Source organism: Rattus rattus, chromosome 8 (assembly GCF_011064425.1).
Source record: "Rattus rattus isolate New Zealand chromosome 8, Rrattus_CSIRO_v1, whole genome shotgun sequence".
Lineage (NCBI taxonomy): Eukaryota > Metazoa > Chordata > Mammalia > Rodentia > Muridae > Rattus > Rattus rattus.
This window is the reverse complement of record NC_046161.1, coordinates 107,968,072-107,980,908: the sequence shown is the minus strand read 5'-3', so window position 1 is coordinate 107,980,908 and position 12,837 is coordinate 107,968,072. Positions and strand designations below refer to the sequence as shown.

At 41.3% G+C, this 12,837-nt stretch overlaps 1 protein-coding gene across 5 annotated transcripts in view; it reads left to right on the top strand.

Annotated features, from left to right (window-relative positions):
* The window catches only part of Rbms3 (RNA binding motif single stranded interacting protein 3), a 665,104-nt gene that overhangs the window by 554,704 nt on the left and 97,563 nt on the right, over positions 1–12,837 (top strand). For all 5 annotated transcript variants that reach the window (XM_032911069.1, XM_032911066.1, XM_032911068.1 and 2 more), the window contains exon 9: positions 321–367. In XM_032911069.1, coding sequence (XP_032766960.1) covers positions 321–367 — 47 coding nt within the window. The remainder of the gene's footprint in view (positions 1–320; positions 368–12,837) is intronic.

Here is a 12,837-nt window from a genome sequence, read left to right as displayed (position 1 = left end):
GCTAAGAGAGCTACAGCCAACCACATTAGCCAGCAATGGTATATGAAGTGGAGGTGGAAATCACCAAGTTCTATCATCCCTTGGTCTATTTGAATAATATTATTTAAACTCCCATCTCAGATTGGCAAATTCTGGTTTGTGAGTAGTTTAACTTGTCCCATTGGGGCAAGAAGGGTAAAGAAGTGTGTGTGTGTGTGTGTGTGTGTGTGTACACCTTTAATCAAGAAAACAAAGTTTTTGAACTGAATATTAAATATTTTGAACTGAATAATAAAATCGTTGAGATATTTTTTTCCCTATTCTTCTCCTCTTCTATGCAGGCTGGCATGGCTCTGACCTATGACCCCACAGCTGCCCTACAAAATGGGTAAGTAGACCTCATTTTTCTCAGTTTCTATTTTTTTAAGTAGACTATGGCCTCTAAATCCCCACCAAAGAAAATGGCGATATATATTTTTTTCTTTTGTGTATGTACGGTCTCTTAGCAAGACATTTTCTACCATTGGCTTCCTCTCCTCACAAATTTCCACAGTTCTAAGCCTTTCTCTTAGCTCATCTGTGCTAGTCCTCTGGTATCTCAAAACTGCTATGAAAGGAAGATCAGGTGTGGAAGGAGCATCAGCATTGCTTGAGATAGTCACCCTGTCTCTAGGACTCAGTCGCCCAGCTGTCTCCATTGAGGTCAACTTTAATGATGCCTAGTATTTGGTTAAACACATTTCTACAATGGAGTTATGTCTGATCAGACTTATTCAGGTGAATCTATCTTTGCTCTTCATTTTAATTTGTCTGAAAAAAATGTAGCCTCTTATTCAGCTTCAAATCCTCCCTCCAGAAACCAAGGCAGACTGGTAAGCCACATACTGTGGTCTCTCTAAAACTGTTCTGTAATTGGATTACTTTTCTATCTCTCTGCTTCCCTTTACTTGCCATTGGGTGACTTGTCGTTGGCCCTGAGTATTTGCTAGCTGTCCGTTTCCATTCCAAGATTAAGGTAGGATCAGTGACCTTGACCTGTCTGGTTTTTATTTACGGAGTTCATACTATTAGAAATGGAAAGATGATAATTATTTTATAGTTAATCATACATCAGTAGTTTAGGCAGAGTTGTGATCATTGCTGTTTAGATCAATAACTATTTTGCTGGGCCACAGAGAAGTGAAATCTAGATGTCATACTGGCTTACCCGTAAACTGTTAAATCTATAGCTTCGAAATTATAGGTGTCATCTGCACAATGACATGACCATTATCTCAAGATGGCATTAATACTGACTTCAAAATGGCATGTTCTCTCTGATGTTCCCTCAGCTCAGTTGTTCACAAAGCCATTGTAGAGTGCTTCAATTCTAGAGCACATCCAGAGCTTACACCTGAACAACAGACCTGCTTTATTTCAAGCCCTGTGCTGTGCCATTTGAGTGAGGGCAAATGTCCCCATTTTTCAAACCATAATAAGTCAGCCAGAGGTGGGAACAAGAATCCAAAAAAAATTTGCCCAGAGACAACTGGTCTCCTAAGCTCTGACTCCTAAGCCCACAGGTGAGACCCAACTCTCGCTCCACTAACTGTCCAAAGAGGGACCTTTTAGGAGCATACAGGGCACAGGAACTGCCGAGCAGCCTGGGACAGGATCCTTCTGGATTCCATCTGTACCCAGAGCTAAGGCTGTCCCACAGCCTTCAGGACCCAAAGCCTGCCCAGAGAGAGCTGGTCTCCCAGGAAGGTTCTTATTCCTAAGATCACAAGCTGACAGGCCCACAGGAGGGACAAGCTCCAATCAGAGACAGCAAGATCAACTGACATCTGAGATAATCAGATGGAAAGAGTGCAAGAAATTAAGCAACAGAAGCCAAGACTACTGGGCATAATCAGAACCCAGTTCTCTCATGACATCAAGCCCTGGATACTTCAACACACCGGAAAAGCAAGATTCTGATTTAAAATCACATCTTATGATGATGATAGAGGACTTAGGAAAGATATAAATAACTTTCTTAAAGAAATACAGGAGAACACAGGTAAACAAGTAGAAGCCCTTAAAGAGGAAACATGAAAGTTCCTTAAAGAGTTACAGGAAAACACAACCAAACAGGTGAAGGAATTGAACAAAACCATACAGGATCTAAAAATGGAAATAGAAACAAAAAAGAAATCACAAAGAGAGACAACCCTGGGGATTAAAACCTAGGAAAGAGATCAGGAGTAATAGATGCAAGCATCATCAACAGAATACAAGAGATTGAAGAGAGAATCTCAGGGGCAGAAGATACCATAGAAAACATTGACACAATAATCAAAGAAAATGCAAAATGCAAAAAGCTCCTAACCCAAAACATCCAGGAAATCCAGAACACAATGAGAAGACCAAACCTAAGGATAATAGGTATAGAAGAGAGATAAGATTCCCAACTTAAAGGGTCAGTAAATATCTTCAACAAAATTATAGAAACTTCCCTAACCTAAAGAAAGAGATGCCCATAAACATAGAAGAAGCCTACAGAACTCCAAATAATTGGAAAAGAAATTTGTCTCATTATATATAATAGTCAAAGCACCAAATGCATAAATCAAAGAAAGAATATTAAAAGCAGTAAGGGAAAAAGGTCAAGTAACATATAAAAGCAGACCTATCAGAATTACACCAGACTTCTCAACAGAGACTATGAAAGCTAGAATATCCTTGGCAGATGTCATATAGACACTAAGAGAACACAAATGCCAGCCCAGGACATTATATCCAGCAAAACTCTCAATTAACATACATGGAGAAACCAAGATATTTTATGACAAAACAAAATTTACACAATATCTTTCCACAAATCCAGCCCTAACTACACCCTAGAAAAAGCAAGAAATTAATCTTCTTTCAACAAACCCAAAAGAAGATAGGCACACACACACACACACACACACACACACACACACACACACACACACACACACTTGCACCACTAATAATAAAAATAATAGGAAACAACGATCACTATTCCTTAATATCTCTTAACAACAATGGACTCAATTCCCCAATAAAAGGAAAGACTAAGAGACTGGCTACATAAACAGAATCCAACATTTTGCTACATACAGGAAACGCACCTCAGTGACAAAGATAGACACTACCTCAGACTTAAAGTCTGGAAAAAAATTTTCCAAGCAAATGATCCCAAGAACCAAGCTGGAGAAGTCTAATATTAAATAAAATTGACTTTCAAAAAAGATAAGGAAGGACACTTCATACTCATTAAAGAAAAATAAACCATGAACTCTCAATTCTGAACATCTATGCTCCAAATGCAAGGGCATTCACATTCATAAAAAGAAACCTTACTAAGGCTCAAAGCATACATTGTACCAATAATACACAATAATGATGGGAGACTTCAACACCTCACTCTCATCAATGAACAGATCATGGAAACAGAAATGAAACAGACACAGTGAAACTAATAGAAGTTGTGAACCAAATGAATTTAATAGATATCTATAGAATATTTCATCCTAAAACAAAAGAATATACCTTCTTCTCAGCACCTCAGGATACCTTATCCAAAATTGACCATATAATCAGTCACAAAACAGGCCTCAACAGATATAAGGAGATTGAAATAATCCCATGCATCCTATCAGATCACCATGGACAAAAACAAAACAAAACAAAACAACAACAAAAAAGCAAAACAAACAAAAAAAAACAAAAAACAATCAACAACAACAACAACAACAACAACAAAAAACCCAGAAAGCCCACATACACATGGAAGCTGAACAATGCTCTACTCAATGATAATTTGGTCAAGGAAGAAATAAAGAAAGAAATTAAAGACATTTTATAATTTAACGAAAATGAAGGCAAAACATACCCAAACTTATGGAATACAGTGAAAGCAGTGCTAAGAGGAAAACACATAGCTCCAAGTGCCTCCAAAAAGAAACAGGGGAGAGCAGACAATAACAGCTTGACAGCCCACCTGAAAGCTCTAGAACAGAAAGAAGAAAATACACCGAAGAGGAGTAGATGACAGGAAATAAACCCAGAGCCGAAATCAACCAAGTAGAAACAAAAATGACTACATAAAGAATCAACAAAACCAGGAGCTGGTTCTTTGAGAAAATCAACAGAATCAATAAACCCTTAACCAGAATAACCAGAGGGCACAGAGACAGTATTCAAATTAACAAGATCAGAAATGAAAAGGGAGACATAACAGCAGAAACTGCAGAAATTCAAAAAAAATAATCAGATTCTACTACAAATGTCTATATGTAACAATCTGGAAAATCTAGAGGAAATGAACAATTTTCTAGACAGATACTAGTTACCAAAGTTAAATTAGGATCATATGAACCATCTAAACAGTCCCATAAACCCTAAAGAAATAGAAGCATTCATTAAAAATCTCCCAACCAAAAAAAGCCCAAGATCGTATGGGTTTAGTGCATAATTCTATCAGACCTCCAAAGAAGACCTAATACCAATATTCTTCAAACTATCCCACAAAATAGAAACAGAAGGAACACTACCCAATTTGTTCTTTGAAGCCACAATTACACTTATTCTTAAACCATGCAAAGACCCTACGTAGAAAGAGAACTTCAGACCATTTCCCTCATGAATATAGATGCAAAAATACTCAATAAAATTCTCACAAACCAAATCAAAGAACACTCAAAATGATCATACACCATGATCAAGTAGGCTTCATCCCAGGGAAGCAGGAATGGTTCAATATACAGAAATCCATCAATGTAATCCACTATATAAACAAACCCAAAGGGAAAAAAAAAACTACATGATCTTCTCATTAGATGCTGAGAAACCATTTGACACTCCTTCATGGTAAAGGTCTCAGAAAGATCAGGAATTCAAGGCCCATAGCTAAACACAGTAAAAATAACATACGGCAAACCAGAATCAAACATCAATCAAAATGTAGAGAAACTTGAAGCAATCCCATGAAAATCAGGGATCAGACAAGGCTGCCCACTTTCTCCCTACTTATTCAATATAGTACTTGAAGTTCTAGCCAGAGCAATCAGACAACAAAAAGAGGTCGAAGGGATACAAATTGGAAAGGAAGAAGTCAAAATATCACTATTTGCAGATGATATGATAGTATAAATAAGTGACCCCAAAAATTCCTCCAGAAAACTCCTAAACCTAATAAACAACTTCAGCAAAGTAGCTGGGTATAAAATTAACTCAAACAAATGAGTAGCCTTCCTCTACTGAAAGGATAAACAGGATGAGAAAGAAATTAGGGAAATGACTCCCTTCAAAATAGTACCAAATAATATAAAATACCTCAGTGTGACTCTAACCAAGCAAGTGAAAGATCTGTACGACAAGAACTTCAAGTCTCTGAGGAAAGAAATCAAGGAAGATCTCAGAAAATGGAAAGATCTTCCATGCTCATGGATCGGTAGGATTAATACAGTAAAAATGGCCGTCTTGCTGAAAGCAATCTACACATTCAAGGCAATCCCCATCAAAATTCCAACTCAATTCTTCATAGAGTTAAAAAGAGCAATTTGCAAATTCATTTGCAATAACAAAAAAAAAGAAAACCCAGGATAGTGAAAACTATTCTTAACAATAAAAACTTCTGAGGGAATCATACCATCTCTGACCTTAAGCTGTATTACAGAGCAATCGTGATTAAAAACTGCATGGTATCGGTACAGAGACAGACAGATAGACCAATGGAACAGAATTGAAGACCCAGAAATGAATCCACACACCTATGATCACGTCATCTCTGACAAAGGAGCTAAAACCATTCAATGGGGGAAAAAAGATAGCATTTTCAAGGAATAGTGCTGGTTCAACTGGAGGTCAGCATGTAAAAGAATGCAAATTGACCAATTCTTATCTCCTTGTACAAAACTCAAGTTTAAGTGGATCAAAGACCTCCCCCATAAAACCAGAACCACTGAAACTAATAGATGAGAAAATGGGGAAGAGCCTCAAACACATAGGTGCAGGGGAAATTTTCCTAAACAGAACACCAATGACTTGTGCTCTGAGTTCAAGAATCAACAAATGGGACCTCAAAAAATTGCAAAGCTTCTGTAGGGCAAAGGACACTGTTGATAGGACAAAATGGCAACCAACACATTGGGAAAAGGTCTTTACTAATCCTTCATCCGATAGAGGGCTAATATCTAATATATACAAACAACTCAAGAATTTAGACTCCAGAGAATCAAATAATCCTCTTAAAAAACAGAGTACAGAGCAAAACAAAGAATTCTCAACTGAGGGATATTGAATGGCAGGGAAGCACCTACAGAAATGTTCAACAACCATACTCATCAGGGAAATGCAAACCAAAACAACCCTGGGATTCCACCTCACACCAGTCAGAATGGCTAAGATAAAAAAAACTCAGGTGACAACAGATGCTGGCAAGGATGTGGAGAAAGAGGAGCACTCCTCCGTTATCGGTAGAATGCAAGCTGGTACAACCACTTTGGAAATCAGTCTGACAGTTCCTCTGAAAATTGGACATAATGTTACCTGAGGACCCAGCTACACCACTCCTGGGAATAAACCCAGAAGATGGTCCAACATATAACAAAGATACATGCTCTACTATGTCCATTGCAGCCTTATTTATAATAGCCAGTAGCTGAAAAGAACCAGGATGTCCTTCAACAGAGGAATGGATACAGAAAATTAGGTACATTTACACAATGGAGTACTAGTCAGTTATTAAAAACAATGACTTCATGCAATTCTTAGGAAAATAGATGCAAATAAAAAAAATCATCCTGAGTGAGGTAACCCAATCACAAAAACTCACACATGTTATGTACTCATTGATAAGTAGATATTAGCCCAAAAGCTTGGAATACCCAAGATACAATCCACAGACCCTATGAAGCTCAAGAAGAAGGAAGACAAAATGTGGATGCATCATTCCTTCTTAGAAGGGGAACAGAATACTTATAGGAGGAAATACAGGGACAAAGTGTGGAGCAGAGACTGAAGAAAAGGCCATCCAGAGACTGCCACACATGGGGATCCATCCCATATGCAGCCACAAAACCCAGTCACTACTGCTGATGCCAAGAAAGTGCTTGCTGACAGAAGCCTGATATGAATGTCTCCTGAAAGACTCTGCCAGAGCCCTACTGATACAGATGAGGATGCTTGCAGCTAACCATCAGACTGAGCATGGGGACCCCAATGAGGAGTTAGAAAAAGAACTGAAGAAGGTAAAGGGGTTTGCAACCCCATAGGAAGAACAACAATATCAACCAACCAGACCCCCAGAGTTCCCAGGGACTAAACCACCAACCAGAGAGTACACAAGGGGACCCATGGCTTTAGCCACATATGAAGCAGAGGATGGCATTGTCTGGCATCAATAGGAAGAGAAGCCCTTGGTCCTGTGAAGGCTCTTTTCCCAAGTATAGGGGAATGCCAGGGTGTTGAGGTAGGTGTGGGTGGGTGGGAGGGGGAACATCCTTGTAGAAACAGGGGGAGGGGGGATGGGAGAGGGTGAAACTGGGAAAGGGGATAAGATTTGAAATGTAAATACATAAACTATCCAAAAACAAGGAGAGAGAATCCAATACAGCATCTTACCCCTAGGAGAGCCTGCTATTTCCTCAAGTCTGTCTGGGTTAGTAAGAAAGACAGTATTGCCAGGTTCAAATGCACACCTTTAATCCCAGTGCTCAGGAGGCAAAGTCAAGCAGATCTCTGGGTTCAAGGGTGGTTTGGTCTACAGAGTGAATTTTAGGACAGCTGGGGCTCTAGGAAGAAACCCTATCTGGGAAAACTAAGGAAGAATGAAGGAAAGACAGAAAGAAAGACAGAAAAAAGGAAAGGAAGGAAGAGAAAGAGAGAGACGGATACAGAGTCAGACACAGAGAAAGAGCATGCGCTGTGGCTGTCATGGGATTTGGCATGGGATTTGGGGAAGGTGACTTAAGGTGACGCTTTCTGAGAACAGGGGCTGCCTGAGCACAGGGGTCTGCAGAGTTGGCTGCCAACCTCTTACAAGAGTAAAAGCTTCTCCTGGGGGAGCTGTGCAGGTACAGAAAGTTGTGAAGGCGCATATTTCAAAGTTCAAAACTTGCCTCTTCATTATGGTGCAGCATAATGAAGAAGTCCTAAAGCAGGAACATCTTATAAGTGGGGGAAAAATCACTGAAGAGAGATTAAAATTACCTAAGGCTGGGGAGAGAGCTCAGTCAGTAAATGCTTGCCTTGTTAGCACGAAGACCTGAACCTGGCCTAGTAAGACTTTGCTGTTGGTAGTCACCGGGAAATCCCAATATCATCTCTCTGAATCCATCCAAGTTACCACTGAAAATTAGTTCAGTGTCACTTTTACCTAAGAGTTGGAGGAGGTTAAAAGGTCAAAGACATAACTGAGAAGGGAGACTTGAATAATGTTTTTGTTTTTGTTTTTTTTGGGGGTTTTTTTTTGTTTGTTTGTTTGTTTGTTTGTTTTTTGCCACAGATCAGCTTAGCAGAAATAAAAATTCCCCTGTACTCGCTCAGCCTAACTCTGTTACAATCTGTTATTACCGTCTGCTTTTGTTCTTATTTTCCTAGCAGTGCACTACGAAATCCCACCACTTTCAGATATGACTTGGGGGGATGAGAAATAAGCCTCCTTACATTCCCAGCACATCTCTCTGCTGCCCCTCTCCCCATGATGTGCTGCATAAAGCCTCTCAGAGGCCTTTATTGGAGTGCTGTGTATTCCTGTGAGAGACGACAAGGGAATGTCTCCTGCGGTGTTCTTTCCCAAGCTATTTTCTATGGGCATTTGATATTAAGTGATACAGAAACCCGACACTATTACTCTGAGGACGAAATGAGAGGGAAGCTATGTTGGTATTGCAGTGATACATTGTTACGATGATATAAAGAAACATCTTGGTGTTCTAGTAAAAATGGCCAAAAATGTATTAATCTTATCCTATTGGTTAGCCTGAGTATCCACCGTTCCTACTCTAACAGTATTGCCCATGGACATGAAACACAAGCTCTTACTGTTTATTTTGGTGTGCAAATAGGATTTTGTATGTTTTCTTTGTGGTAAAAAGCATCCCACCCTGGGGTTATTGATATGTCTGTGTTATTTTTATTGCCAGCGAAATAAGATTTTACTATATTACCACTGAGTGCAAATCCCCCTGAGATGACTTTTCTTTAGGCAAACTGATATCCCATTAGTGACCCTACACTCTCATTTTCTTGGGCTTAGGGAAGATATTTGCCTTTAATGCCAGAAAACTCAGGAACTCCTGTGTTCCTCAAAAGCACACGTACAGGGCTGGGGAGATGGCTCAGTGGGCAGAGCCGGCAGTGCGTGACTGAGTTTCTGATCCCCACCACCCACCTGCAGCAGAAGCTATAAGGTGAGTCTAGAATCCCAGCACTCCCATAGAAAGATGGGAGGCATGGACAGGAGAACTGTTGGGGTTCCGCGATGGGCTAGCCTGCTGTAGGCAGCAGCAAAATGAGAGAGACCTTGTCTCAAAAGCAAAGTGGGAAATGAGAACTAAAATCCGAGTCTGTCCTTCGACCTCCACAAGAGTCATGCGTTGTGCAAGCACCCGAGTGCACACCATACCCAAAGGTGAATGGGTTTTCGACAAGCAGCTTGGTTCTATAGATCGTATCTGGTTTTCTCTCAGCTCTTCATCATTTAGGTCATGTAGAGCCTCATCCGTGTGCCCACACCAGGCTTCTTAGTGTCAGCTTGTCTAGAAGTTGAAGCTGGATAACATGTGGGTTGTATTTTCCCTCACGCGCTGCAGAGTAATCTGTAGGCTCTCAGAACTTTCCCACAGATGTCAGCGGCCTCTGGTTGTCTCCAGACATCACCAAAGGAAAATAGAACAGCACTGAGCTTAGAACACCCAGTTAGATTACAATGAAGGCTTTTGCATGATGGAAATCATGACCCCAAATGTACACATATATACATACGTGTGTACATCTCTGTGTGTGTCTGTGTGCCTGTGTGTGTGGCGTGAGTTCAGGTTCCAGCACCCACATGACTCAAAACCATCTGTAACTCCACTTGCAATGGATCTGATACCCTTTTCTGGCCCCTCAGTCACTACATGCATGTGGCACACATTGATGTAGGCAAACACTTACACACATAGAATGAACAACAAATCATGAAAATCACTAAGCATTGGAAACAAAGCTCTTAAGAGAGTAAACTACTTTCAGTTGAATAATTGGCCCAGGCATCCATTCTCAGTGTTTTATAACAGGACTCACTAGTCATGATACGTGCATTCCCACATAGAAATTACAAAGGCACATATGTGCATGGGGTGCCTCTGTATCATGTACTTTCTAGTATGCTGCATTAAGTTCCTGACAGATGGAGCCTACTACCAGCCACTGCCCTGGTTCCCTTGGATCCATGGATGAAAGACAGACACACAGACACACACAGACACACAGACACACAGACACACACACACACACACGTGCACACGTGCACACACGTACACACACACTAGCTTACTTTTAATATTCCTTTTAGCTCAATGGCGGGGCATTTCTAAGCCTCCCACAGCTAAGTGCCCTTACCTTCACTCCCAGCTCATCATCTCTAAATCTGCCCTCAAATTAACTGCCCAGTTACCTTCTCCTTGCTCAGTGCTCTAAATCTGCCCTCAGCTTAGTCGTGTTTCTCATCCCCCACCTGCTAACCCAGGCCCAGTGAGGAAGCGGCCAATGGACACTCCACCAGAGATCTCACATGACTAGTGGCTCTCTCTCCCTCTGAAGCACGGGGAGTCTCCTTCCCTCTTCCTGTGTCTCCCAGTCTGCCAACAGGAACATGGAAGTCCTGCCTCTTCCACCCAGTGCTTGGCCACTAGTATCTTTATTGATCAATCAAAAACCAAGTGCGGAACAGGACCTTCAGTTCACACGCAAATCATCAGAACCACCCCCTACCCATGCTTCTAACTTTGCTATGATGGCTACAAGTTGGGTTGATTTTCTATTAGATTCCCCATTACATAATCCCTCCACATGAGACATTTATCTGGATTTTTTTAAATAGATGCCAATATGAAAGGGCCGGGATTTGTTTCTATAGTATGTGTACATGTTTGTTTGGGTATATGTGAACAAGTACATGTGTACATGTATGTGTGTTCGCCAGCCTACATGTGTGAAAATATATATATATATATATATGATCTCTATGTGGTATGATGTATGTGTATGCATATGTATATGCATGTGTATATGATATGTGTGTGTGTATGTGTGTGTGTGTGCATACATGTACATTCATGTTTAGGCCAGAGTTTAACCTCAGATGTCATTCCCAGGAGATACTCAGCATTGTTTCTGAGATAGGCTCTCACTGGCCAGACTCTCAAAAAGTACGGCTGGCTGGTTGGCTGCTCAGTGAGCCCTAACCAGCCATCTTCCTATCTCCACGACCCCAGTACTGGGATTAGAAGATTACGTTCACAGCCTCACCCAGATTTAAAGTGTGCTCTAGGAATTAAACCCAAGTCTTACGTTTGCCCTTCACTGTCTGAACTAACTTCTCAATCAGACCTTGTTTGTAAAGCATGTATGGACATGGGGCAGGGGCCGTCCTGAGCCCCAGTTGCCACAGTGGGGCCACTCCTGGAATGGCCTGGACTTTCCTCCAGTTCCTCTTTGGGTTTGAGAAGAGCACTCTTGCAGCAGGATCGTAGAATTAGATTAAGGTCCAGGGCTCCGCCTGCTCCACTTACTGTGTTTGCCCTTCTGGGGGACTCTGACTTGAATGCCAGTTTCAGAGCATGCTGGGAAGTATGCAATGGATGGGATGAGAGCAGAGAGAACAAAAACACATTAAATCCCCTCCACCCCCACACGCAGGTTCCTTCAGTGAACGTCCTTTTACTCGGTTGGTTTCTTTATATTTCAGTTCTCTGCATCTCCACACACACAGAGAATTTCTTTGCAAACTCTGTCTATCCAATTTCATTGCTTTCATTTAAATATTCCAATTGGAACACTTTACAAAGTAGACCGTCCATGCTAAAAGGCAGCACGTGGATTGTCTGCCAGCTTGCGGGTGAGAGCAGACTTGTGCAACACCTTCCATCACTGTATGGGGCATGAGATGGACTCTGAGTGCCTGGGCATGTCCTTATCAGCCCAGGGTAGGTCTCTCTGCCCACTGCCTGCCTAGGGGACCTAGAAAGGATTGTTAAAAGCTAACCAGACCTTCCATGGCAAAGGAACTGCCACGTCTGGTTACGAACACACTTCGTTCTTGGAAAGCACACATTACTTCAACGTCCCTTGGACATTTACCAAGATGTGGCCCCAGGGCTTTCCTTCTCTGGAGTCTCATCTCTAGCTTACAGTCAGCTTCATGGACCCTTTGTGATTGGTCAGACGCTAGCATGGACTTCCCATGCATTTATCCCCCAATAAACAATTACTGTATTACTACCGTGCCACAGGCTCCGTCCTACACAGTGAGGGCATCGTTGCCTGAATCCATATTGTCTACAGAGAAAAACAGTTAAGGAGCATGCTGTATTTTCCAGCTTAGGGTTCCATGGCCAAGTCATTATCTTAACTGTAATTGATCTCCTCCCAAACTCCAACAGCTCAGAGTTCAAAATCAAGGGCATAATTTGCTTTCTGTGAGGGTGCCCCTTTCAGGCTTTTCAATGGCTTCCATGATGGCCCTTCTTCTGTGTGTGTTTGTGTGTGTGTGTGTGTGTGTGTGTGTGTGTGTGTGTGTGTGTGTGTGCGTGTGTAGAGGGTGGAAAGTAGGCTCTTAGGTATCTGTTTCTAACCTAAATCACAGATTCTTTCTCACCG